General features: G+C 42.7%; 1 protein-coding gene across 2 annotated transcripts in view; it reads left to right on the top strand.

The window, feature by feature from the left end:
- LOC137370090 (collagen alpha-1(XV) chain-like) overlaps window positions 1-27,987 on the top strand; it is a 304,386-nt gene that overhangs the window by 251,351 nt on the left and 25,048 nt on the right. Inside the window, exons 23-33 of one of the 2 annotated variants that reach the window (XM_068032220.1) lie at window positions 2,107-2,142; window positions 5,623-5,676; window positions 12,203-12,277; window positions 12,398-12,433; window positions 16,114-16,167; window positions 16,253-16,312; window positions 17,116-17,193; window positions 17,344-17,385; window positions 18,942-18,984; window positions 24,949-25,038; window positions 27,134-27,162. In XM_068032220.1, coding sequence (XP_067888321.1) covers window positions 2,107-2,142; window positions 5,623-5,676; window positions 12,203-12,277; window positions 12,398-12,433; window positions 16,114-16,167; window positions 16,253-16,312; window positions 17,116-17,193; window positions 17,344-17,385; window positions 18,942-18,984; window positions 24,949-25,038; window positions 27,134-27,162 — 597 coding nt within the window. The remainder of the gene's footprint in view (window positions 1-2,106; window positions 2,143-5,622; window positions 5,677-12,202; window positions 12,278-12,397; window positions 12,434-16,113; window positions 16,168-16,252; window positions 16,313-17,115; window positions 17,194-17,343; window positions 17,386-18,941; window positions 18,985-24,948; window positions 25,039-27,133; window positions 27,163-27,987) is intronic. The other variant, XM_068032221.1, reaches the window with a different exon arrangement.

Below are 27,987 nucleotides of genomic sequence, written 5' to 3'. Positions count from 1 at the left end.
GCAAGGGCTATGACCTCATGATGGCGAGGTTCTGCAGGATGCAGCAGACCACAACAAATCATGACACATGCTCCGGTGAGTACTGCAGGGGCTCCTCCAGAGCAGTTCAGGCAGCGGAGGCATTGCTTCAGTACCCCAATGATGAGCTTGATGATGTATCCTTGGCAACATGGCTCTCATTATATGAATACTGTCCACGTATGGTTGGGTTGCACACCGGAGTCATGAGCCAGGTGGCCAGCTGATAACCCTTGTTGGCCAGCATCCACACTCTGGTGGCTCAAACCCTGATGAAACAGCGGACTAGCGCTGAATAAAGGCATCATGACTGCTTCTAGGATATCTATATGATACATAGAGTGTGGTTGCACACCAACTGCACATTCAGGGAGTGGAACCCTTTGTGGTTGAGGTACATTTAGATGCAGCACCCACAAAGACATGTATGCGCACTGGATGACACCTTGCACCATGGGGAGGCCCGCTACCCAGGCAAAGCCATGTGCACACTGCGCCTGCTTCTGTCTGGTCAGAGAGAACACAATGTACTCACCACTCATGGCATAAAGGACATCAGTCATCTCCCTTATGTAGCAGTGGATGGTGAACTGGGAAATGTATAGATGGGTGCGTGCTCCAGCCTGGAATGATCTGTACAAAGAAATTCATGGCCACAATCACCTTCACAATCATTGGCACTGCTGGCCTTGCCCTGCTTTGAGGCTGCAAGAGGTGGTAGATTTCAATGAGCACCTCCTTCGTGAAATGGAGACGTCACACACACTATTCCTGGCTTAGGTTGAGGTAAGATAAATGCTCTATGTAAACTCCGAGTGGATAGGGCATCCTGCTGAGAGCCCTCACATCCACTCCCTAGCCCCTCCTCCCTCTGCGAGCAGCTGGACCTCCTCCAAGTTGTCTCTACTTAATCTGCTTGTCATGCTGCAGACCAAGGGGGATGGTAACTACAGCATCATGACTGGGAGTAAGTGCTCTGACCAGAACCCTTGAAGTTGAAACCAAGGCCTTCATCACATGCAACAACACTCTCTGTCAACTTCACCAATTTTAAAAAGCACCAGAAAACTCATAGCACTTCTAGACACTCAGGCAGACCTAGTAGAAATCAGTCATCAACTAAGCTGAAAGTAATTCATGATTCCTATAAATAGCGCTGATGGGGAGGGGGCCTCCCTGCTGCTGAACATCTGAGAGGCGAAGCCAAAAATGGTAGCATTACGCATTGACTGATGCCACAATCTGCCTACTTCCGGCACATGCTCCTAACGCTCACGCTAACGTTCTCACCAAAATAGCATCCGGCGTGAGCTGCACTGGTAGTGTGCATGCACGGCATGGAGACCATTCTGGTACCAAAACTAAGGGTACTATCAAGCTGAAATTTGCACCCAAAGTATTTAGTGCAAATTATAATATGTAAATAATCGCCTGCAGTAGCTTGGAAAACACAGTAAGAAGGATTAATGGGCTCAAAGGTGCTGAATATTAAACAAGTCTCCGTTTTCAGACACAAAAACAAATCTTGCAGAGTTATAAATAGTCTGCACATGCCCACGTACTCTAAGCCTTGCATGGAAAAAACACACCCACTTACCCAAACATTTGTGTTCATTATTTCAGGTACAGGATAGTATACCAAGTAAAGAGGCTTGGATTTTGCTAGACTGCTTAGTCCCCAAGTAGGTTGGCAGCAAACAGCCCAGTATCATCAGTATAATGCCAATAGTAATCTCCTACTTCAAATGTCGCAGATTAGTTACTCCACTCACCTCTCCCAGATTACCAGATAACAGAGGTGAACTGTTGCCCCCACATGAGAGTCATCACAAAATGTGTTGCAAGGTTCCTGTAAAGTCATCGGAAAATGAGATGGCAATTCAACCAAGAGCTGTTAGAAGCCAGAGGTACATAGAGGCCTTACAAAGATACTAACCATGGCATGTATGAACCAAAACATGGGTGGCATGCATGTTAATGCTATTACTTGAACACACAAGCCCAGCCCTTTTAGTTCTTGAAATGAAGTGCATGAAGTTGCTGCTGGTTCTTCAACTGTTCTGCATGTTTTTTTTGTGTTTGCATCAGGGACCAGAAGGTGTGCCTGGTCAAGCTGGATTTCCTGTAAGACCTGCAATTTTATTTGAATCTTAACTGTCTTGGTACTGAGTAAATGACTGAGTTGATTCATTGCTTCTTTATTTTGTTTTTGACATGGCAACTGAGTTTGGAATGTCAAATAACACTTTGGATTTTCACAGCTGATATGAAAAAAAGACTTGCATTTATAAAGCACCTTTCATGATCTCAGGATGTCCCAAACAGCCAATTAACTGCTTTGTGAAGTGTAACCACTGTTGTAATGTAGGAAATTCAGCAGCCAATTTGCAAACAGCAAGGACCTCACAAACAGCAATGAAGTAAATGGCCAGGGCCAGGATTTTCATTCCGAGACGGAAGCGGGTTTGGAGGCAGCTTCTGGGGCGTGACGGCCACCTGCCCACCAGTGGCGGGTAGCCAATTAAGCCAATTAAAGTGCCAACTGAGGGCAGTCTTCACACGCTGTTTGGATTTTCCAGATGGTGGATGGGCACCCCACCCCAATGAAACTGGAGCCAATAGATGGAATCGTAGCGGCCTCCTGGCAGCAGTCTGGAGAGGCCAGAGACATATCCTGCATAGCAGCCCAGCATGGACAGCCTGGCAGCTATGGCCACAGTATATTTTGTTCCACGTACAAGTCTTCAGAAAGTGCCTCCATCTTGAGGCACCCTTGTGGTTCCCCCACCTACAGCCCACCTCTCCAGGCGCTCCCATTGTCCCTCCTGGCTGCGGAGCCTGCCTGCCGTCCTTAATTGGATAGGGCTCCCAGAGTTCTTAATTGGCTACCTTCTGGAAAATATCCTCCAGGGTTCTGCCACAGCCACTTCCAGGTTCCAACCTGGAATTCAACCTGGCATCAGGATTGGGACCCTGGAACTAAAATTCAGTCCCAAATCTTCTGTTTTAGGTTTTGGTTGAGGGATAAATGTTGGTCAAGAAATTGGGGAGAACCCGCTTGCTTTTCTTCGAATAGTGCTGTGGGGTCTTTTACATTGACCTGAGAGGGCAGATGCGGCCTCGGTTTAATGTTTCATCAAAAGTAGGCACCGCTGACAGTGCAGCACTCCCTCAATGCTACATTGGATTATCAGTCCAGGTTATGTACTCAAGGTTCTAGAGTGGGACTTGAACCCATAACCTTCTGACTCAAAGGTGAGAGTGCTACCACTGAAAAGGCTGACACAAACATTCCTGCAATTTCAGTTCCTGCTGTGAGAGCATTGACTGGAGACTAGATCCAAATTCACAATTAAAATCAAGTGCTGACTATCCATCCTGGTGGTGGTAATTCACTTTGATATTTTTGGCTGAAGGACTGTATTGTAGTGAGCCTGGTTTGTTTTGCAGCCTTACATACAGACAATAATAAACAATTCACGACAGTATTGGCAAAGTATGATGTCAACAATGGCAACGTCTGTTTATACAGCACTTTTCATGTAGAAAAACAGCCCAAGGTGCTTCACAGAAGAATATGGGACACTTAACCAAAAGTTAGTGGTGTTAGGAAGGCGTGTCCAAAATCTTGGTCAAGAGCTGAGTTGTAAAGAAGGTCATAATAGAGGAGGGTGAGGTGGAAAGGTGAAGGGGGCCCAGGGAGGAAATTCCACAGCTGTGCCCGAGGCAGCTGAATATATGATCATCAATGGAGGAGTAAAAGGTAGACAGGTTGCACAAGAGGCAGAGGGAATGAACTAGTCAAATAACACACACCCTGTAAAAGCAAAATACGGCAGATGCTGGAAAGCTGAAATAAAAACAGAAGTGCTGGAAATCGCAGGTCAGGCAGCATCTGTGGAGAGAGAAGCAGAGTTAACGTTTCAGGACTGCGACCTTTCATCAGAACCGTTCTGATGAAAGTCACAGACCTGACACATTAACTCTGCTTCTCTCTCCACAGATGCTGCCTGACCTGCTATTTCCAGCACTTCTGTTTTTCTAACACACAGCCCGTGCCAGGATACGTTCTACGGACTTCATGCTCCATTCTATTCACCTTGCCTTCAGGCCACACATTGTAAAACTCTTCCTAAATCCCAACCCCTTGCTACCTCTCTCCTTCAAAAACCTCTACAAAACCTACCTCTTCAACTATGCCTTCAGTCACCTCCATCTAATTCTTCTTCTACAGAATGTTTGGAAGAGTGAAGCCATCGATTTGGCTCCCTACTACTGATTCCACCCCCCTACTGGCCACTTGCTCAAGTTGGAGCATACCGTGGAAAACTTTGACATTTTGTTCAACCTAGTAGTGTGCTTCAAACCCCACATCCTATCGCTTCCAACTCCAACATCATTCACCTAACAATCACTGCTGCCAAAACCCTACCCACACGTTTAATACCTACAGACTTGATTCCTGCAATATCCTTTTTGCCGGCCTCTTATCCTCCATAAACTCTGACCTGTTCAAAACCGAGCTGCTAGTATCCTGCCCTGTGCTAAAATCTATCACTTCCATCATCTCGGACCCATATTGAGTCACTGTGTCCCAATGCGTTGAATCAAAATCGTCATCCTCATCCAAATCCAGTCCATAAAGTCACTGCAACCTCTAGCTTTGCCTCCCTCCACACCCACCCCCCCACTTAAAACCCTCCGCCTCCCTCCACACCCACCCCTCCCCCCCACTTTAAACCCTCCACTTCCCCCCCATCCTATAAAAATCATCTTTTTGACCAAGCTTCTGGTCACTAGTTTTCCTAACTCGCACACAATGGCTCGTTGTCCATTTCCTTATCCCTTTCATTGATTTTTCTCTTTCCCTGTTCTGCAAAAAGCTTTGAGATGATTTCTACACAAAAGGTGCTACAAGTTTCTGTTACATGAGTGCCCTTGGGCTGTACATAAAAAGTGTTGAATAAGTGTGACCTATTGTTATATTTTCAAATACACCAAGAATAATTAAAGAAGGAACTTGTATTTATTATAGAGCCTTTCACAACCTCAGGATTTCCCAAGCTGCTTTACAGCCGAGGAAGTGCTTTTGATGTGTAGCCATTATTGCCATGTTGGCAGCACAGCAACCAATTTGCACACAATAATGAGATAAGGAGCAGATAATCTGTTTGTGATATTGGCTGAGGGATAAGTATCAGCCAGAATACCAGGGAGAATTCCTCTGCTGTTCTTTGAATTTTGTCATGGAATCTTTTATGTGCACTGAGCAGAGAGATCAGGCCTCGGTTCAAAGTCTTACCTGAAAGACAGCACCTCTGACAGAGGAGCTATCTCTCTCTCAGTACCGCACTATATTATGTGCTCAATTCTCTGAGGGACTTGAACGCACAAACATCTGACTCAGCAGTAGTAGGGCTTCCATTGAACCAAGGTTCACACTAAATTATATGGTACGTATTTGATAGCGCAGATTCACCATTTGAAACAAGAACTTGCCCATTTTTAAAATGTTTATTGATTTAAAAATAGGTATCTTTCACAGATTAGACTCTCATTGTGTGTGAGTTTTTTTAACAATGTGATTTTATCCTACTTCTTCAGGGACCTAGAGGACCCAAAGGTGACCTTGGTATGCCTGGTTTTCCAGGAATAAAGGTATGTCAAATCCAGCACTATTTTTGAAAAATTATCTGTCATAATAAATGTTGAGGCTTGTGATATATTAAGGACCATCTGCCTAAATGTATTTAGTGATTTAATGATATCAATCTTTCTCAGCCTTTGTATTTGATTGATTACATAACCATGGCTATTTATATTGCTAAGGGTTTTGGAACTATTCCACGGATGTGAAATATTGAATGGCTCAGGAAGATTGTTTGAAAATTATATATTTTTAAAAACATAGGCTGTTTCTACGTCTGTGAACATCCCACTAGGAGTGCAGTTGGAGCTCAGGGTAGTTTGTGCTCACGTGTCCCCTCCCTTCCAGTAGGTAAAGTGCCTGATTTTCATCTTTTACCACGCTTGATTGACAGGAAACAGGGTGTAGGGTAGGGAGGGAAATCAGTGATAGAAACTTGAGCTGGCACATTGCGTAGGAATACCAGCTCTCTCTTATCTCTTACCACTTCACCGCTTTAGTATCTGAGATTGACCTGATCAGACAGTTCGTTCTAAGGAAGTGAAAAGAGAGGTCTAGAAATTTGACACTGAATGGTCCAAAATAGAGTGTGGTGTGCATGTACCCAGTCCACTTTGGAAGCACGCCACATGTCATAATTTTCGTACACTCTATAGTTGTCCAGGATGCCTGCCTGAAATGCTTCATTCCAATGGGCCCAAACATCTCCCATTTTTAAGTCAGATGGCTTTCATAGAAACATTGAAAATTTACAGCATAGTAGGAGGCCATTCAACCCAGCATGTCTGTGCCGGCCAAAAAAGAGCTATCCAGTCTAATTCTACTTTCCAGCTCTTGGTCCGTAGCCCTGTAGGTTACGACAATTCGAATGCATATTGAAGTGTTTTTCCAATGCAGTGAAGGATTCTGCCTCTACCACCCAGTCAGGCAGTGAGTTCCAGAACCCAACCAAGCTCTGGGCGAAAGAATTTCTCGTCAACTCCCCTCGAAACCTTCTACTTTATATCTATGCTCCTTGGTTATTGATCTCACTGCTAATGAAAATAGGTCCTTCCTATCCACTCTATCTAAGCTCCTCATAATTTTATACACCTCAATTACACCTCTTCTGCTCCAAAGAAAACAACACCAAGCTATCCAATCTTTCCTCATAGCTAAAATTCTCCATTCCTGGCAACATCCTCATAAAACTCCTCAGTACCTTCTCCACTGCAATCATTCCCTTCCAGTAATGTGGTGACCAGAACTGTACACAGTAATCTAGCTATGGCCGAGCTAGTGTTTTATACATAAAAATAAAAGCTAAATACTGCAGATGCTGGAAATCTGAAACAAAAACAAGAAATGCTGGAAATACTCAGTAGGACCGGCAGTGTCTGTGGAGAGAGAAGCAGAGTTAACGTTTCAGGTCAGTGACCCTTCATCAGAACTGGCAAAGGTCAGAAATGTAATAGGTTTTAAGCAAATAAAGCAGGGATGGGGCAAGAGATAACAAAAGGCAAGGTGTTGATAGGGCAGGGTCACAGAGAATAACTGACCAGAAGTTCATGGAGAAAAGGCAAACAATATGTTAATGGTATGTTGAAAGACAAAGCATTAGTGCAATGAGGGTGTTAATGGACAGAAAAATGAACAGCCCTGGCCCAAAGCACAAACATGAAAAAAAATGGTGGGCAGGCACATGGTAAGAAAAATGAATGATGAAACAAACTAAAATAAAATAAAAAGAAAAAAGAACTGAAAATAAAAAGTCCGGGGACCCGTCATGCTCTGAAATGATTGCACTCAATGTTCAGTCCGGCAAGCTGTAGCGTGCCTGATCGGTAAATGAGATGCTGTTCCTCGAGCTTGCGTTGATGTTCACTGGAACACTGCAGCAATCTCAGGAAAGAGATATGAGCATGAGAGCAGGGGTGTGTGTTGAAATGGTAAGTAACCGGAAGCTCGGGGTCATGCTTTCGGTCTGAGCGGAGGTGTTGTAACCCAATCTGCGTTTGGTCTCCCCAATATAGAGGAGACCACAATGTGAGCAGTGAATACAGTATACTAAATTGAAAGAAGTACAAGTAAATGGCTGCTTCAGCTGAAAGGAATGTTTGGGGCCTTTGATAGTGAGGAGAGAGGAGGTAAAAGTGCAGATATTACACCTCCTGCGATTGCATGGTAAGGTGCCGTGGAAAGGGAACGAGGTGTTGGGGGTAATGGAGGAGTGGACCAGGGTGTCATGGAGGAAATGATCCCTTCGGAATGCTGACAGGGGAGGGGAGGGGAAGATGCATTTGGCAGTGGCATCACTTGGAGGTGGCAGAAATGGTGGAGGATGATCCTTTGGATGTTGAGGCTGGTGGGGTGGAAAGTGAAGACAAGGGGAAACCTGTCACGGTTCTGGGAGGGAGGGGAAGGGGTGAGGGTAGGGGTGTGGGAAATGGGCCGGACTCTGTTGAGGGCCCTTTCAACCACAGTGGGGGGGAATCCTCGGTTGAGGAAAAAGGAAGACATATCAGAAGCGCTGTCGTGGAAGGTTGCATCGTCAGAGCAGAGGCATCGGAGATAGAGAAATTGGGAGAATGAAATGGAGTCCTTATAGGAGACAGGGTGTAAAGAAGTGCAGTCGAGGTCGCTGTGGTAGTAGGTGGGCTTATAATGAATATTCGTAGACAGCCTACCCCCTACCTACAGAGAAGTCGAGGAAGCGGAGGGAAGTGTCAGAGATGGACCATGTAAAGGTGGGAGAAGGGTGGAAATTAGAAGCAAAGTTGATAAAGTTTTCCTGTTCGGGGCAGGAGCAGGAAACAGCACCGATACAGTCATCAATGTACCGGAAAAAGAGTTGAGGGAGGGGGCCTGAATAGGATTGGAACAAGGAATGTTCGATATATCCTACAAAAGGACATGCATAACTAGGGCCCATGCAGGTACCCATAACAACATCTTTTACTTGAAGGAAGTGAGTGGAGTTGAAGGAGAAGCCTGTGCGAAGTTTGCAAGTTCTCCCTGTGACCGCGTGGGTTTCCGCCGGGGACTGGTTGGGCCTCTGCTCAAGGAAGAATCGGAGAGCCCTCAAACCGTCCTGGTGGGGGAAGAAGGTGCAGAGAGATTGGACGTCCATAGTGAAGAGGAGGCAGTTGGGGCCAGGAAACTGGAAATTGTCAAAATGACATAGGGTGTCAGAAGAGTCATGGATGTAGGTGGGAAGAGACTGGACCAGCGGAGAAAAGATAGAGTCAAGATAGGAAGAAATAAGTTCAGTGTGGCAGGAACAGGCTGAAACAATGGGTCTGCCAGGACAGTCCTGTTTGTGGATTTTGGGAAGGAGGTAGAAGCGGGCTGTCCGGGGTTGCGGGACTATGAGGTTGGAAGCTGTAGAGGGAAGATCTCCAGAGGAGATGAGGTCAGTGACAGTCCCGTGGACAGTCGCTTGATATTCAGTGGTGGGGTCATGGCCCAGGGAAAAGTAGGAAGAAGTGTCCGAGAGTTGGCGCTGAGCCTTTACAAGGTAGAGGTTGGTACGCCATACAACAACAGCACCACTCTTGTCTGCAGGTTTGAGAGTATGGAGTGCGGCAAGTTCAGAGCGTCATAACTTTTGATTGATTGATGGGGAGGAAAGGGTGTGATCACACCCCTAGTTCCACCTCACCTCCGCACCCCAAATTATGACGGTTGCACCAAGTTATTCAGGGGCTTGACGTTCATATTTGATTTGTTTAAATTGTCAGTATTGTTTTGTTATAAAGATCAAACCTAGAAATTCCAGTTTGTGGTATCAGTGGGTGAACATTTAACACCTCCTTCAACATTCCTCTTTCTAATTAACCTATCTATTGTAAACAGCAGACAGAAAAATGGCATGTGAAAACACTAAGCATTCACTTACATTGTTAACTGCAATTCCTAGGCTTTAAAACATTACCATTGTATATATGTCGTTCTAAGCACTGTGGGAGCACCTTCACCCCATGGACTGCAGCAGTTCAAGAAGGCAACTCACCACCACCTTCTCAAGGGAAACTTAGGATGGGCAATAAATGCTGGCCTTGCCAGTGACACTCACATCCCAAGAATGAATACATAAAAATGTCAGTTCTTTCAATCTTCAAATTTTAAAAATCTATTCAAGTGCCACTAGATTAATTTGAGTTGCAACAAAATCCAAAACTATCAAATTGTCACATGATAATTTATCAGCACCTCTGCCCGTGGTGCACAGCCTTGCTTAACCAGAGAGTTGGAAATGGGTACGTGAGCTGCAACACACCAATCCTGATAATCTGATCATTGCGGCACAGTGGCGCAGTGGTTAGCACCGCAGTCTCACAGCTCCAGCAACCCGGGTTCAATTCTGGGTACTGCCTGTGTGGAGTTTGCAAGTTCTCCCTGTGTCTGCGTGGGTTTTCTCCGGGTGCTCCGGTTTCCTCCCACATGCCAAAGACTTGCAGGTTGATAGGTTAATTGGCCATTATAAATAGCCCCTAGTATAGGTAGGTGGTAGGGAAATATAGGGACAGGTGGGGATGTGGTAGGAATATGGAATTAGTGTAGGATTAGTATAAATGGGTGGTTGATGGTCGGCACAGACTCGGTGGGCCGAAGGGCCTGTTTCAGTGCTGTATCTCTAAACTAAACTAACGCTGAACAATCTCCACACCCCACTCTCCAATCCATAATCCCGCTGAGCAAAATGCTGCAGTCCAGGTGTCTGGACAGTTGCCATATGGGGCCTTAATCGTTATACATTCACTCAGAATTAGCGACTGTCAAGATTCATGAATTGCAGTACACCTACAGCAGATTCCACTTAGAGACAAGATAGTTAGTACTCCATATATAACAGCAGGTAAACCACATCATGTGATACTCCTCAAAGTCCCAAGTGAACTGGGTCAATATGAACGAAATAGATCCATTTAAAGATTTCAAAAAGGTGAATAATTAAAGAAAAAAGCATCAGATAAACCATGTATCTAAATGTATCTGCCATGGATCTGAATATATACACCATGTATCTGGATATACTATTTGGATCTGAATATATATCATTGTTCTGAGTATACACCAAGGATCTGAATATACACCATGGATCTGATTTTCATTGTGGATCTGAATGTACACTGTGGATCTGAATATACACTGTGGATCTGAATATATATCATAGATATGAATATATGTAATGGATCTGAATATGTATCATGGATCTGAATATACACCATACCCCTAAATATATAATTATGGATCTGATTATATACCATGGATCTGATTATATACTATCAATCTGAATATACACTGTTGATTTGAATATACACCATACATCTGAATATACATCATGGATGTGAATGTATACCATGCATCTGAATAAATAACATGGATCTGAGTGTACATCATTGGTCTGAATATACCCTGTAGATACCACGGATCTGAAGATATGCTGTGGATCTTTAAGTGCAACATCATAAATCTGGAGCTTCAGTTTGTGCACCTGGGCTGACAGAGGCTGCTAGCTGAAAGGAAGCAAAGTCTCACCTAGATTTCTGTGTATAAGCACGCAAACAGCAGCTCTATCTAACCTGTAGGCCAGCTACTGTCAAGTATAATTTTTAAATAACTATCTAAACAATTAAATAAATTAAATATGTGTTAGTTTTTTTGCACAAAATCAAGGCCAGAAAAATATATATACTGTGGATCTGAATATATACATGAATGTAAGTATATGCTGTGATCATAACTCTATTCTATGCATCTGAATAAATACAGTGAATCCAAATAAAAATATATTGGTTGAGTGTGCAATGTGAGTGAATATATGGCATGGATCTGACTGCATACTTTTCATCCAAATATACATGTCGATCGAAATATATGTAATGGATTGAATAATACCATGGATCTAAATTTGTAAATTAGATCTGACTAATTACTATGGATCCAATTACATACATAAATTTGAATTGATACCATTGATCTTGAATCTGAATCATCGTGAATCTGAATGTACACATTGGATTTAAATATATACAATTGGATTAAATTGTTTTGAATTGTAAGGATGTGAGGAGTTTTCATCATATGATTTTCTCAAAAGCTCACTTGTGGCAACATCTTTAAGTGCATCATCATAAATGTGGAGCTTCAGTTTTTGCACCCAGGCTGTTAGCTGAGAGGAAACAAGGTCTCACCAAGATTTCTTGCATGAGCACCCAAAAAAAGCACTAATCTGGAGGCTGGCTACTGTCAAGCAAAACTTTTAAATAACTATCTAAACAATAAAGTTATAAAGGTGAGTTAGTGTTTTTTTGAAAAAAATCAAGGCCACAGGGACATTTCTTTAAAACTAGTTGTTTCACTGTAAGATACTCTTTTATTTCTTTTCCCTTTGTTCTGTGAGTTCCTTTTGTGGAAACCTTTACTTTATCTCCTGTTCTTGCTGCTTCCTCCTGTCAGCATTGTGGATGGGAAGCTGGGCTCCACATATTAGACACAGGCACCACTGTTGCATTCAGTTGATAAACTGGGCACATTTTTTTGTTCTATCTACAGGGTGAAAAAGGCGAACCTGGAGCTATTGTTGCTGCAGATGGATCTTTGATGGCCTTAAGATCAAAAGGCCAAAAGGTAGATAGAGGAGTAGGAGAAAGAAAATTTTAATTGTTCAATTAGTAAATGTAAATCCAAGATTTCATGTTACTTTAAAGCTCAACTGTTGAACAAGTAACTATAACCTTTTTTTTACAGGGTGAGCCAGGCCCACTGGGGCCCTCCGGACCTCTGGTAGGAAGTGTTTTGTGCTCTAGGCCTTGTTTTGCTGCATGCATCAAACTATTTCACTGCAATTTGGAACTACTTCTCCTACTGGCACTTAAGATCAATTATGAGAGTTGGAGAGGGTGCAGAGGAGATTTACCTGAATGGTACTGTGGATGAGGGACTTCATTATGTGTAGAGATTAGAGAAACTGGGATTGCTCTCCTTCGAACATAGAAGGTTAAGCGGAGAGGTGTTCAAAATTATATGGAGATTTGATAGATTAAATAAGGAAAAATGTTTCCACCAGCAGAAGGGCTAGTAACCAGTAGACACAGATTTAAGATATTTGCGAAAGAACCAGAGGGGAGATGGGGAGCAATGTTTTTATGCAGCGGGTTGTTATGATTTGGAATCCATTGCCTGAAAGGATGGTGGAAGCAGATTCAATAATAACTTTCAAAAGGGAACTGGATATATAATTGAAAAGAAAAATTTGTAGGACCATGGGGAAAGCACAGGTGAATGGCATTAATTGGTTAGCTCTTCAAGAGCCAGCATTGGGACAATGGATCAAATGGCCTCCTTCTGTGCTGTTTATATGTTCCTGTGACTTTTTTCTTTGCTTTCCATTACCTCATAATCTTACAGCTATAACCAAAATCTGTTTCCTGTTGCATTTTGGCATGGCTTTGTATTTGTTTTCGGGGCAGAAACATGATATTTCACAACTGATTTGTCTTGTTACAATAACTAATGACTGATGCTAAATATTTGATTAAAAGGAACAACTCCCCATTCCAGATGTTTAACAGGAAAGATTTGGCAATTCAGTAAACGCTTCACAGGCCTCAGTTAGATTAGTTCTGCCAACTTCCAGTGGAAAGCCATGTCGGAGCTGCTAGAAGTTAATTCTACCCACAGTGTCACCACATGGTCACCTAAACGGGTAGCGCTGGTATATCCCAGTACCAAACACGAGATTGGATATGATCACAGTTTAGTTCTGAAAGCTGCTCCATTGCTAAACAAAATGAATTAAACATTCTCATAACCAGCATCCTCATGTTCTAAAACTGAGAAGTAAGCGAAAATAGATTACTTTAAAATGCACCTTTTCAATAGTTGAACTGTCCACTCAAACTCCACATCATCCTGTGTAAAAGTGGACAGCTGGAAACTCCATGTATAGCAAATAAAGGTATGATTGTGTAATAGTTATATTATTGGACCATTAATCCAGAGAATGTGAGTGAGAGAATTTTGTTTTCTGTTTTCAAACTCTTGAAATAGGTAATCAGGAAAAGTGACCATGAAGCTGTGGCTAGTGAACCTGACTGATTCACTAATATCCTTTAGGGAAGGTTCTTGCCTGGTCTATATGTAACTCCGGTCCCACACCAATGTGGTTGACTATTAGCTTACTGCTGAAGTGGCCTGGCAAGCTGCTACAAAGAAAGGTTCATACATCTGCTTGTTCAAGTAGAAATAAAAGATCTCATGGGAGACTTTGAATCAAGAATAGGGAATTATTCTGGATATCTCCCAAGCAGGAGGCTCGAGTAAGGGAAAAGGCATGGGTGTTTCAGAGCAGTACTGGCATACATAGCTTTTTAAAATAAAACACTGTTTCTGTTGCCACTGAGACAATAAGAAGTTGAAGCGCTTGTCAAGAGGAAGAGGGCGGCTTATGTTAGGATGAGACGTGAAGGCTCAGTTAGGGCGCTTGAGAGTTACAAGCTAGCCAGGAAGGATCTAAAGGGAGGGCTAAGAAGAGCAAGGAGAGGACACGAGAAGTCATTGGCGGATAGGATCAAAGAAAACCCTAAGGCTTTCTATAGGTATATCAGGAATAAACGAATGATAAGAGTTAGAACAGGGCCAATCAAGGATAGTAGTGGGAAGTTGTGTGCGGAATCAGAGGAGATAGGGGAAGCGTTAAATGAATATTTTTCGTCAGTATTTACAGTAGAGAAAGAAAATGTTGCCGAGGAGATTACTGAGATACAGCCTACTAGGCTAGATGGGATTGAGATTCACAAGGAGGAGGTGTTAGCAATTTTGGAAAGAGTGAAAATAGATAAGTCCCCTGGGCCAGATGGGATTTATCCTAGGATTCTCTGGGAAGCCAGGGAGGAGATTGCAAAGCCTTTGTCCTTGATCTTTATGTCGTCATTGTCGACAGGAATAGTGCCGGAGGACTGGAGGATAGCAAATGTTGTCCCCTTGTTCAAGAAGGGGAGTAGAGACAGCCCTGGTAATTATAGACCTGTGAGCCTTACTTCGGTTGTGGGTAAAATGTTGGAAAAGGTTATAAGAGACAGGATTTATAATCATCTTGAAAAGAATAAGTTCATTTGCGATAGTCAGCACGGTTTTGTGAAAGGTAGGTCGTGCCTCACAAACCTTATTGAGTTTTTCGAGAAGGTGACCAAACAGGTGGATGAGGGTAAAGCCGTGGATGTGGTGTATATGGATTTCAGTAAGGCGTTTGATAAGGTTCCCCACGGTAGGCTATTGCAGAAAATACGCAAGTATGGGGTTGAAGGTGATTTAGAGCTTTGGATCAGAAATTGGCTAGCTGAAAGAAGACAGAGGGTGGTGGTTGATGGCAAATGTTCATCCTGGAGTTTAGTTACTAGTGGTGTACCGCAAGGTTCTGTTTTGGGGCCACTGCTGTTTGTCATTTTTATAAACGACCTGGATGAGGGTGTAGAAGGGTGGGTTAGTAAATTTGCGGATGACACGAAGGTCGGTGGAGTTGTGGATAGTGTCGAAGGGTGTTGTAGGGTACAGAGGGACATAGATAGGCTGCAGAGCTGGGCTGAGAGATGGCAAATGGAGTTTAATGCGGAGAAGTGTGAGGTGATTCACTTTGGAAGGAGTAACAGCAATGCAGAGTACTGGGCTAATGGGAAGATTCTTGGTAGTGTAGATGAGCAGAGAGATCTTGGTATCCAGGTACATAAATCCCTGAAAGTTGCTACCCAGGTTAATAGGGCTGTTAAGAAGGCATATGGTGTGTTAGCCTTTATTAGTAGGGGGATCGAGTTTCAGAGCCACGGGGTCATGATGCAGCTGTACAAAACTCTGGTGAGGCCGCACCTGGAGTATTGCGTGCAGTTCTGGTCACCGCATTATAGGAAGGATGTCGAAGCTTTGGAAAGGGTGCAGAGGAGATTTACTAGGATGTTGCCTGGTATGGAAGGAAGGTCTTACGAGGAAAGGCTGAGGGACTTGGGGTTGTTTTCGTTAGAGAGAAGGAGGAGGAGAGGTGACTTAATAGAGACATACAAGATAATCAGAGGGTTAGATAGGGTGGATAGTGAGAGTCTTTTTCCTCGGATGAGGATGGCAAACACGAGGGGACATAGCTTTAAGTTGAGGGGTGAAAGATATAGGACAGATGTCAGAGGTAGTTTCTTTACGCAGAGAGTAGTAGGGGCATGGAACGCCCTGCCTGCAACAGTAGTAGACTCGCCAACTTTAAGGGCATTTAAGTGGTCATTGGATAGACATATGGATGTAAATGGAATAGTGTAGGTCAGATGATCGGCGTAACATCGAGGGCCGAAGGGCCTGTACTGCGCTGTAATATTCTAATTCTAATTCTAATTCTAAAAAATAGGAAATTGTTTTTGTGCTGTAATTTGAAAAGTGTGGTTCAATATCATTCAAAAATTTCATAACTACAAGTTTCTTTTTAGGGACCAATGGGACATCCTGGACCTAAAGGAGAATTTGGCCTTCCTGGTAGACATGTAAGTTTATACATACTGTAAAACAGGAGACCAGAATTAAATAGTTATAAAATATGAATAAATGATTATTTGATGTTCCTTGTAGGGTCGTCCAGGAATAAATGCCAGAAAGGGTCAGAAAGGTGAACCTGCAGTAACACTTGTGGTACGTGCACTTTGGTGAAATCTAAGTATTGTAGCAATTATTTTCAGTTGGATTTCTGCTGTTTTTCCAAATGCCTCTTAAGTATTCTGCATGCAGTCCCCGAGTGGGTATTTAATTTAATGCACTGTTCTGAGGGAGCTGAAGATCAACAGCTTGTGCCCTTTCTTTCACTTTATCTACCATCCTTGTTTGCCCAGTTTAATAAAGGAATTGCTTCTCAACCATAACTGCTGCCAGTCAATTCTGTTTTCTCTTACTCTTTGTCCTTTACCCATGGACATCCTTAGTCTCGATATCTGTTCTGATCTTGCTTGCAACTCCAACATTTCCTCTAAAGCTGTCTCCAAGGTGCACTGAAGCAACTTGTCAAGGCTTCTTCAGCAGCATATTCCAAGCCCACTACCTTCACCACCCAGAAGGACAAAAGCAGCAGGTGCATGGGAGCACCACAATCTCCAAGTCACATTGCTTCCTGACTAAGACATATGTTGCCCGTTCCTTCATTGTTGCTGTGTCAACATCTTGGAACTCTACCTACTAGCACTGTAGGAGTACCTTCATCCCACGGACTGCAACAATTCAAGCAGAAGGCCCGCCACCTTCTCAAGGGCAATTAGGAATCTGCAATTAATGTCCTGTAGCTAATTATGTTTGTTGCTTTTATCGATAATTGGATTTCATGCAACGTCCCCTTTGACTTTGTAGACTACAGCATGAAACAAGGACCAAGCCACACTGCTTAGAAAGCTAAAAAAAAAACAGAAAGGACAACTGAAAAATTAATGATCTATGTCCATTTTTAGGGTCCTGCTGGATTGCCAGGACCTTCAGGACTTCCTGGACCTCCGGGACCTCCTGGTCGAATCCTGAATATAAAAGGGGTAAGTAATTTTTATGTATTATAGATAGTTCATCTTTCTTTTAACTTCTCTTTCTTTGACTTAACAGTCTTTTACTTTTTTATCATCTTTATGTGTTTTATTGTGTACTTGTTTTTATTTACCAATTCATTTTCCTCCAACTTTGAATAGACAGTTTTTCCAGTTCCTCCCAGACCTCACTGCAAAATGCCCGTAAGTTAAATGAAGAATGACCTGATCACATACTGTAATTTAAAACTGGTATTTAAGATCCTATTTGACAAATAGAAATTCAACAGGTTGATAATTCATCCATGATCTTGTGCTTTCTTTTCTGTTTAATATCACTGCCTTGAAGCCTCTTTCTTTTTGCCTGTGCCTGTCTTGAATGCTATGGCTTAAACTTTAACACTTCAGAAGTAAGGATTTTTTTCCTATCAAAAATTATATCAAGCCTTAAATGAGTAATTGCAGTGGACTGACTGCACACTTGGTGTCTTGTGCCTTAATACAATAATGAAGAGTTGAATACCCATCTTGTGAGGCTGGTAGTACAGTCTCATAAAACAGACCCTCGGGAGATGGCGATCTAACTGGTGTGTTTTACATTTCCCAGTACAGATTAGTGGTTTCTGCATGTTTTGCATTGGCATTTATATTGCATATATATTAATTTGTTATCTAACATCCTTGTTTCCTGATATACAAACCAAAAAAAGCTACTGAGTAACAGAGTTTGATGTACACGTTTAGCTTACAAACATTTGTAGGTCCAGTGACTGGGTTGGCAGCATTGTGATCTTAGCAAGACGAGCTCACTGCTGATGCTTGCTCCTTTTTGAAAGTGATTTGTGTCTGTTTCAGCCATTCATGGATTTTTACAGCACAGAAGGAGACCATTCAGTTCATCGTGTCTGTGCTGGCTCTTTGAAAGAGCTATCCAATTAGTCCCACTCCTCCCGCTCTTTGTCCTTAACCCTGCAATTTTTTCTTTTCCCAGTAGAGTCAAACAAAGGGTCTTTTGAGCTCACCCATCAACCCAGTGATGTTGTAACCAACAGACTCACTATCACAAAGTATTCACAATGTATTCACTGCAATCTTTCTGCTGACGTAGTTCAGCGTGAGAGACAGAACGAGAACAATTTTTAGAGGCTCTGCTTTATCAGAAATGTGAAAACTCTTGTCAATGGACCTTGAAAAAAGCATGAAATTTTAAAAAAATGTTTCTGGCATGATGCATGGTACAGATATGATGGTTTATTGCTTTGTGTGATGTAATGACTAAAGAGTTCTCACCTTTGTTGAATGATGACAGGAGCTGTATATTGTGCACTTTCTGGTACATAGAAATGTGTCATACAGTAGAGTTTTGATAAACACATACTTGGTCTAAGAATTCCCCAGTGTCTCCGACTGCACAGAAATTCTTAATTAAGTGTTTCTCATTAAACGATTATGAAGTGTTTATGAAGATTCAACTATATGACCCTAAACTTGCATACAAAAGGAATCTCTCCTTGTGTTTATGCTATTTATAAACTATTAGAAGTAAATCAGTTCTGAATTGGATCCAGGTTATTTTGTTAATACAGGGTTTAAATTCTTGAGAGCAAAAGAAGGTGTAATTAAACCTTATTAGTGACGTTTTTGCACTAGCATTAAAAAATGGAAACACTGATTTTCCAAGTGTGTTTGTAAACTGGTCTTGTGGTGTCATACAGTTTGTCTTCATTGGCATTTGCTCTCTTCCTCCTCTTTCCTATTAGGTGAATAGGCAGTTGGAACAGCAAGTGGACTGTAGCTTCTTGGGTAAGCTATTGTGCTCAGCTTTGCAATTATTGTATTAAATTGACTCCAATGAAATGGATGTGGTTTCATTTATGTGATAAAGAACACACTTGTTGCTCACTCATTCATTCAGTCTTGACACGAAAATGAGCATGGAGCGGTCCCTTCAAGAATCTTGTCCATCCTGATGGGGTGCTTTGTTCACACATATAGTAGTACACAGGTTTTCAGCCTGCAGTATCCATTAGGTCTTGTTCACCTATCATTGACAATACTCAACTCCATCCTGCTTCATCTTATACAGTCTCAGTTTTTCATTTGCCTCATCTACCCCTTTGTTCCACTTCCATTCATGCCTAGGGACATTCACTAAGATCGGCAAACCAATCATCATAAATACAGATCCCATACAAGGATCAAGATTGTTATAATAATTGGTCTGGATGTGGGTTAGGATGGTTGAGATATAGAACAGATTCCCAGGGAAGGTAGTTATTTTGGGGTCAATTAACATCTTTGATAGGGAGCTGGATCAATGCATGTTCAGAATGGTGACAAGGATGCAACTGCAGTGCTTTTGTTTTAGAGGAGATCTGAGAGGAGCTTAAGTCATGTTGAAGTATTCGACCAATAGATTATGGTAGTCGGGGCAGGTGATTATAATAGGATAATCATACATAAAATCTAAATCTAACAAGCTTGTTGGGCATTGGGTGGAGTGGGCTCAATAGGCTTTTGACGGAATGGATTCTGGATGGAGTGAGCTTAATAGATTCTGGATAGACCGATTGCAATACACTCTGGATGGAGTGAGTTTAACAGACTCTGGATGAAGAATTATTAAACTCTAGATGGGACCTTAATAGAGTCCAGATGGAGTGAGTTTAATAGCCTCTGGATGAAATGGGCTTGATGGGCTCTGAATGGATTGGTCTGGGCTCTGGGTGGAGAAGGCGTGACAGACTCAGGATATAGGAGGCTCAGTGGGCTTTGAATGTAAAGGAGATGATGGTCTTGAGATTGGGTGGGTTCAATAGGTTGAGTGGTTCTTTTTCACTCATACAAACACATGAAAATGAGGGACAGGGAAAAAACAGTTAGTGCATTAAGCCTGTCCTGTACTATTGTGGTTTTAAACTCTGACTCTGGATGAAGTGGACTTGATGGATTAGTTTTGACAACTTATGCTCCCCATGACCCCTATCCCTCTCTGTCCTCCCACCAGCCACTCAATTTCCTGCGAGTAGCAAAAAGGATAAAACCCCTTCAGCATTCTTATGTTCCTGCATCAACCATCGAAGTCTCCATTTTATGATCAGGTTCTTGGGAGAACTAACTTGACCAAGCAGAGTTTCGTATCTTGAGTGGTGAAGGTCCTCAGCAGCTGAGAAAGATTCCATTTTTGAATTCTATAATGCAAATAAAAGAGGTTTGATCAGTAGTGCCAAGACTATGACTAATTGCAATGGGAGAGTTAGCACGTTAGAGCGACAAGATTTAATGGGAGAGTTAGGTTACTAGTAGGACGAGGTTTGATGGGAGAGTTAGTATACTGGAGGGATGGACTTTGATAGGAGAGTTCGGGTACTGGATGTAAGACCTTGATCGGAGAATAATTAGAGGGATGGGCTTCAATCTGATAGTTAGGGTACTAGAGGTAAGAGCTTTGGTAGGGGTGTTAGGGTTCTAAAGGGATGGGCTTCATTGGGAGAACTGGGGTACTAGAGGCCTGAGCTTTGATCAGAAAATCAGAATACTAGAGGGTGAGCTTTGATGGGAGAGCTAGGGTACTAGAGGAACGAACTTGGATGGAAGGATTAGGGTTCTAAAGTAATGGGCTTCAATGGGATAGTTAGGGTTCTGGAGGGATGGGCTTTGATCTGAGAGTTAGGGTACCAGAGGTAAGAGCTTTGATGGGAGAATCAGAGTACGAGCTGTATGAGCTTCATTTAGAGGGTCAGGGTACTAATGGGATGAGTTCTGATGTGAGTGTTAGGGTACCAGAGATAAGAGCATTGATGGCAGAGTTAGGGTTCTAGAAGAATGGTCTGATTGGCTTTTTTCCTCATCCTTGACTGTTCTTGTAATCTTATAATGAGTTGCAAGTGCTTCTGCTCTACATGGCGAAAACAAAACATTTGCCAGTCTAGGCAATTCTTTACTCTTAATGGGAACAAATGGCTGGATTAAACCCATTACTAAAGGACAGATAAGCAACCTAAGCTGCAGAATGCACCTCTCATTATTGGGCTGGAATGCTGGAGGTTTTCCTTGACTCTGAGAGATCTGAGATAAACTGCAGTTTGTTGTTGCCACTATCTGCAGGGAAACAGATTGAAGTAAGTTAACATACATTTACCAGCTACGAATGCTGTGATTCAGTTATCCAAGATGGCAAGTTCTGTGCAGCTGTGTTTCAAGCTGCCTTTATCATTCAGATTAGCGGGTTCTCTCCTACAATACTTGTAGCATTTTGATACATCACTGGTGTGTGGGGGATGAAAGAGTGAAAAGGAATAGTTAAATTCCCTGATGTATTTATGGTCTATTCATATTTTGAATGCAGAACCTGGACAAACCTTCCTATCTGTTCTCTTTCTCACGTGCAGGGGCATTGGGTCTTGTGATTATTCTCATAACAATAAGGATGAGAACCTGACTTCTGCAGTTATACATGGCACAAAGATCTTAAAGTGACAGTGCTCCTAGGATTTTTCCTACTCTCCATTGTATTTGATTGTGAAGGCTAAATAACATCTAGAGAATAAGGAAGGCTACACAGGGCATGTTAAATGTTTTCAGTAGCAGCAATTTGATTAAAGTAATACAAAAAATACTGCACAAAAGTAACTTACGCAGCATAAACTTTATCATGAATAGTAAATCTAATTAAAGTAGTGCTATGTTAAAAATGTGGTGGTGGTTAGTTTCAGTTTGAACAAATTGTTTAGTCTACTGATTTGAAAAGGTGGCCATGGGCTAGAAATTTGATAGCCCCATTTTTTGGGTGCAGGGATCACAATTCATGACTTGCCTGTGCCCTTTCAGACAGAGTGGTCAAAGCACAAATTTGGAGTACCCACCTCCTCTGAATAATTTTAGCGTCTGGCCGAGCAGGTGCCACACTGCCCTCTTCTCCTTAATGCTGCCAGCAGCGTCTGCGCTCAGCAGGGGGGACCAGCAGTACTGTTTGGAATCCATATGGTGCAGCCAGCCTGCTCTTAAAGGCAAGCTGTCTCTCTTAAAGGGAAGCTGCACTGAACAATATTACTACTATTTAAATTATGGCAAACTGAACACCAAGGCACAGAGAGGGTTCCACATTGACGGATGCGGCGCTGGAGGCATTAACAGTGAAGGTAGGCAGGCGGAGAAATGCCATGGTTTCAATGGAGCCAGGAGACCCTCAAGAATCACCCCAGAAGGAAGTGGGGGCAGATGGCCAGGAAGGTCAACTTCTGAATACAAGGACCTGGCAGCAGTGCCACAAGAACCTTATGCGGGTATTCAACATCAGACAATGCATGTTCCCATGGCACATCCTGTTCACCACTCCACCAGCCTCACATGCTGCTCAATGCACCACACCCCCTTCACTTACCCAGTAGCATTTCCTGGCACTCAGGACTCACACCTACCAGTCTGATACTCCATCTCACCCTCATATACCTGCCAGCCTCACACCCACCTCTCATGGCTTCCACATACCTCCAGCTATTCAGCTGTGGCAGGCACATAACCCAAAAACACAATGCCACACAGCCACTTACATCCAGCCCTCACTCTTGCAGGGCAAGGTGTCACACAATAGAAGGGAGCAGAGCAGAACTGATGGGGGTCAAGGATGCCTGCATGTCCTGAGCATTACGGAGGAACAGGTGCTCCACATCATGAGGTCAGCTGTGACAGAGTCCGTGGCATCCAACATTGCTGAGAACATTGAGGATGATGGTTTGTTGCTGCCTTATACTGCTTCTCAAATCCCAGCCCACCCTCACCCTGCTATCTGGCATCTTGAGCAACCTGCAGATGGCGAAACCACAGACTTCTTGCTTCCCACTCCAACCTCCTACCCTCTCACCAACCTTCCCCTTCTGAGTTCCTGCTTTCAGACACCCAAGAACTTGCACCTGTCCCACCACTGCAGCCACAGAAGGAGGAAAGAGAGCAACTGCATAGGACTAATGAAGGGGCACCATCATTTGATCTGACACTCGCAGCCACCAGCTCAGAAGTGGCACTGCACATACCTTGGAGTTGGGATCAGCATGTTTTGAGTCATTATGGATTGTGAATTGGTTAATAGACAGAAAGCAGAGAGTAGGAATAAACAGGTCATTCTCAGGATGGCCGGCTGTTACTAGTGGGGTATAACAAGGATCAGTGCTGGGGGCCACAGCTGTTCACAATCTATATAAATGACTTGGATATGGAGACCAAATGTAATATTTCCAAATTTGCTGATGACACAAAACTAGGTGGGAATGTAAGTTGTGAGGAGGATGCAAGGAGTCTTCAAGTGGACTTGGACAGGCTAAGTGAATGGGCAATGCATGGCAGATGGAATATAATGTGAATAAATGTGAAGTTATCCATTTTGGTTGAAGAAACAGAAAGAGTATTTCTTAAATGGTGAGAGTTTGGGAAGTGTTGATATCCAAAGGGACCTGAGTGTCTTTGTTCATGAGTCACTAAAAGCTAGCATGCAGAAGCAGCAAGCAATTAGGAAGGCAAATTATATGTTGGCCTTCATCGCAAGGGACCTTGAGTACGGGAGTAAAGATGTCTTGCTGCTATTGTATAGAGCCTTGGTGAAACCGCACCTGGAGTATTGTGCACAGTTTTGGTCTCCTTACCTAAGGAAGGATAAACTTGCCATAGAGGAAGGGCAACAGTGATTCACCAGACTAATCTCTGGGATGGCAAGATTGTCTTAAAAGGAGAGATTGAGGAAACTGGGCCTGTATTCTGTAGAGTTTTGAAGAATGAGAGGTGATCTCATTGAGACTTACAAAATTCTTACAGGGCGTGACAGGGTAGATGTAGATAGGATGGTTCCCCTGGTGAGTCTAGAACCAGGGGACACAGTCTCAGAATAAGGGGTAGACCATTTAAGACTGAGGATGAGGAGGAATTTCTTCACTTAGAGGTGAAAAAAAAAATAGATATCGAGATACTAATGACATCAATAATATGGGAATAGTGCGAGAAAGTGGCGTTGAGGTAGATGATCAGCCATGATCAAATTGAATATGGCAGTAAACCTCCATAGTGCAGCACTACACAACCAAATTTTTAGTCCCATATTTCTAAGAACTTATATATTCAAAGCCATTGATGTCAATGTCATCAGTGCTGCAACATCCAAAACAACTGAATAGAGGAGCTGAGATAATCAAAGTCTGAGCAGATTGTATCTGTAAAACGTGTTGGAGCAACTATCCCACTGAGTCATCGTCTGCTGTAATACAATAACCTTATACCTCAGGAATGTCATTAAGCAGCAGCAGGAGTTTCCTCAGCCCTTAACCTCTCATGTAGGCCAGCTGCTTGCTGTGACATGTCTACATACAAGCATCAGAAGGAACACAGCTGCACAACTCAATGAGATGACTGATTTCCAAACTGTAGGAAGAGTAGTCATGATGGCATTGTGTGGCATGCACAATATATTATAATCCCATGGATTTAAAAGTCAAATGGAACATTATGTATATTTCTGGAATGCTATTCCCCAGTTTTCACAAAACTATCCCACTTCAGCAACCTTTCTTTAGAGATGTGTGTCCCTTAAACATGTATTCATAGGCCTTGCCCCTTTCAGATCATTACTTGTGTTATGTGGTGGAAACAACATATTTGAATAATACGGTACCATCTGGTTTCTAAACCAGAGTAGGGGTAAAACAGTCTTTGAGCATTTAATGGTGATATTGTGTAAAGACTTTCTGAAACATATAATAGACAACTGTTCATTTCTCAAAGGGCTGAAGGGGGAAAAAGGTTCTTTTGGATTACTTGGACCCATTGGTAGTAAAGGTGAAAAGGGGGAGCTGGGTGCCCCAGGATTGCCAGGTATTGTCCTTTTTTGTTACATTACGATTGATTTTTCCTTTTCTGCATAAAGGATTATAAACAGTATTTTATGGGGAGAAGTTGTAATGACCACTGTGTGAGAGTGATTTTGCTGTAACAAATATCGTACAACCTCAATTCAACTTAAAATATTCAGCTTGCCCCCACGTCAGAGCCACCGAATTCCCACCCTCCACAACTGACGAGCTGTCCGTGAGCACTAGAGCATCATTCAGGTCTCACTGGCAGTGTTGAAACGAGGCCCGGCCTTAAAAATGGATCAGGCCTCTCGGCATGGACTTCAACCGGTGGCCAAGGTTGGAATTAGCCTTGATATTTGAAGAAATATATACCCATGTTCAGAAGTCTCACTGTATTAATGCAAACATATGTGCATGTTCAGTACTGTGTCAGCCATGGCTCAGTGGTAGCAGTCTTGCAGTCAGAAGATTGTGGGTTCAAGTTCCATTTCAGAGACTTGAGCACAAAATCCAGACTCAGTGTATACCCGTACCCCTTTAGGATGAGATGACAAACTGAGATCCTGTCTAATCTCTCAGGTGGATGTAAAAGATCCCATGGCACTATTTTGAAGAAGAGCAGGAGAATTCTCCCTGATGCCTGGTCAGCATTTATCCCTCAATCAGGACATAAAAATGGATAATCTGGTCATTATTACAGGGCTATTTGTGTGACCTTGCTGCTATCACATTTCCTATATTACAACAGGGAGTACACTTCAAAATTAATTCATTGGCAGTCAAGAGCTTAGGGACATCATGAGGTTGTGAAAGGCAATATAGAAATATGTCTTTCTTTTTCTTTTCACTATAGCAACATAAACTTCAATAAGTTAAGAAATATTATACTGTATTCCTCATGAAATTTGAAAGGAAACAGGTGTATTTTTTTAAATGGTCATTATGGCAGGAGCTTCCTGCTTGTGGACACAGGTGGTACATAAATTCACAGCATGCCACATGTCCAAACCCTTTGTGCCAGGGCACCATGCACCAGTACCAGTGCAAACCCCATCAATAAGAAGCCTCACTTACCAGCTGCACTGAGAGAAAGGAAGAACTTGCCTTTATGTAGCGTCTTTCACAACCTCAAGATGTCTCAATGCATGTTACTTTTTAAATTCTAGTCACTTAATATCATCAACACTGCATGGATGTGCCAGTCTAGATTGCGTGATTAAGACTCTTGAGTAGGACTTAAACCCACAACCTTCTGACTCAGAGCTGAGAGGGCTACCATTGAGCCACAGCTGGCACCCAAATTGTAATAGCTGTGTCTGTGATTTTCTAATGTGCAGGCCAGGGAATGAGGAACTGGGGAAATATCACCTCAGCAACAGGCAATCACTAAATAGAACAAATATAAAAGGGGCTAATTTCCTCTATTAATGCCTGGGAATTCAATAGCTGTCTGGGCAGCACACGTAGGGAGAGAATCAAGTGTGGAGGATCGCAGGCCTGTAACACAGCCCTCACTAATTCCATTTACTAATTTCCATGGACGAGCTTCATTGCGAATGTGTGATGATCACTATCCAGTCTTCCTCTATGTGCTGTGCCAGGCAATTGTTTAATGACCAATGCAAATGAGGAAAACCTGCCCTTTGTTTTCAATATAGAACTGAAGGAAATGGTTGAAGAATTTGATCCTGCTGATTTACGATGTTATCTATGTCTGTGAGCATATCTGATGACAATTATTATTTCTTGATTTGCACGACCCTGTCAATCAACACCTCCCACAAGTGACGAGGGGATTTATGTCATTTGTAATACTACAGGTTAACCTAACAGACAGTTCTAGGTTTCACAGTATCTCTATAAATTTGATATAGCACATAAGAGGTCGCAGTATAATACAATCTGTGATGTGATAATCACAATAACACCCGACCCCTTTCTTGCAACTCCCAACAACTGTGTTATAAGGAAGTTTTAATGTAATTATAATGTTACAATTCTGGGACAGACTTCAAACTAATCAAACTGTGTAATTGTATCTAATTAAGTTCTCATTGATTTGTTCTTTTCAAAATCTAGCATCAAATTTCACTTCAATTCTCAATATTTTTTAGGTCCTTATTCACCATACCTTGGGCTGAAAGTAAGTAGCTCTTTGTTTTCCAATGAAAAGTTAACCACAACACTGTTTTGATTTGTATCCCCGACATGAATGTTTGCAGTGCATGATACATTCATTCTCCTTTGAACTGCTAGGGCCTTCTATTTATGTAAAAACAATCCTCCACCGACAGGCAGAAAAGGGTTGGGTGAGGGGCTGAAATCCCGGAAATGGCAATCCAGCCCCAACCTACCACATTCCTGGCTATCATGATGTTAACGGCAATGAGTATCAGTGGAGATGAGTCTCCAATTGTGTAGGCGGGAGGCTCATGAATATATGTAAATCAGGGTCCTATGATCCAATTAGAACCCCAGTGTTATTTTAAGTGGTGCAGCATGGGTGGGCAAGTTTACCAAGGTGGTAACTGATCAGTGTGCTGAAATTCAAAGGATCACAATCTGAATAAAGGGGCATCACTCACACTCTTTCTGTTCATTCTAGGCTGTGATTCTGTGATCACTGTTTACTTTAGGTTGTGTTTTTGATACTCTTTGGTGAAAAGAAAATGAGAAGTTAATTATTGTGCTGCTAGAGAACCACTCTCATAGAGAGTGAAGAGGAGGCAGAGTTAGGACCAGCATGAACAAGGACATCCTGAGGAAGAGATGGCATGTAGGCCACACACAAGTCAGCAACAGAAGGTCCATGCACACAGAAGGCTGACCCACCTTACAGGGTATACAGACCGAGGATTAGCTTCTCTAACCTGTGTGAGGAACAGTGCTCCAGGAGACTCAGATTGTCAAGGCTGGTGATCGTGCACTTCTGCAGCCTGTTGGAGGAAGACCTCCTGCCGGTTGGACC

This window comes from Heterodontus francisci, chromosome 5 (assembly GCF_036365525.1).
Source record: "Heterodontus francisci isolate sHetFra1 chromosome 5, sHetFra1.hap1, whole genome shotgun sequence".
NCBI lineage: Eukaryota > Metazoa > Chordata > Chondrichthyes > Heterodontiformes > Heterodontidae > Heterodontus > Heterodontus francisci.
The sequence above is the reverse complement of the archived record's forward strand: the minus strand, read 5'-3'. Positions and strand labels throughout refer to the sequence as shown.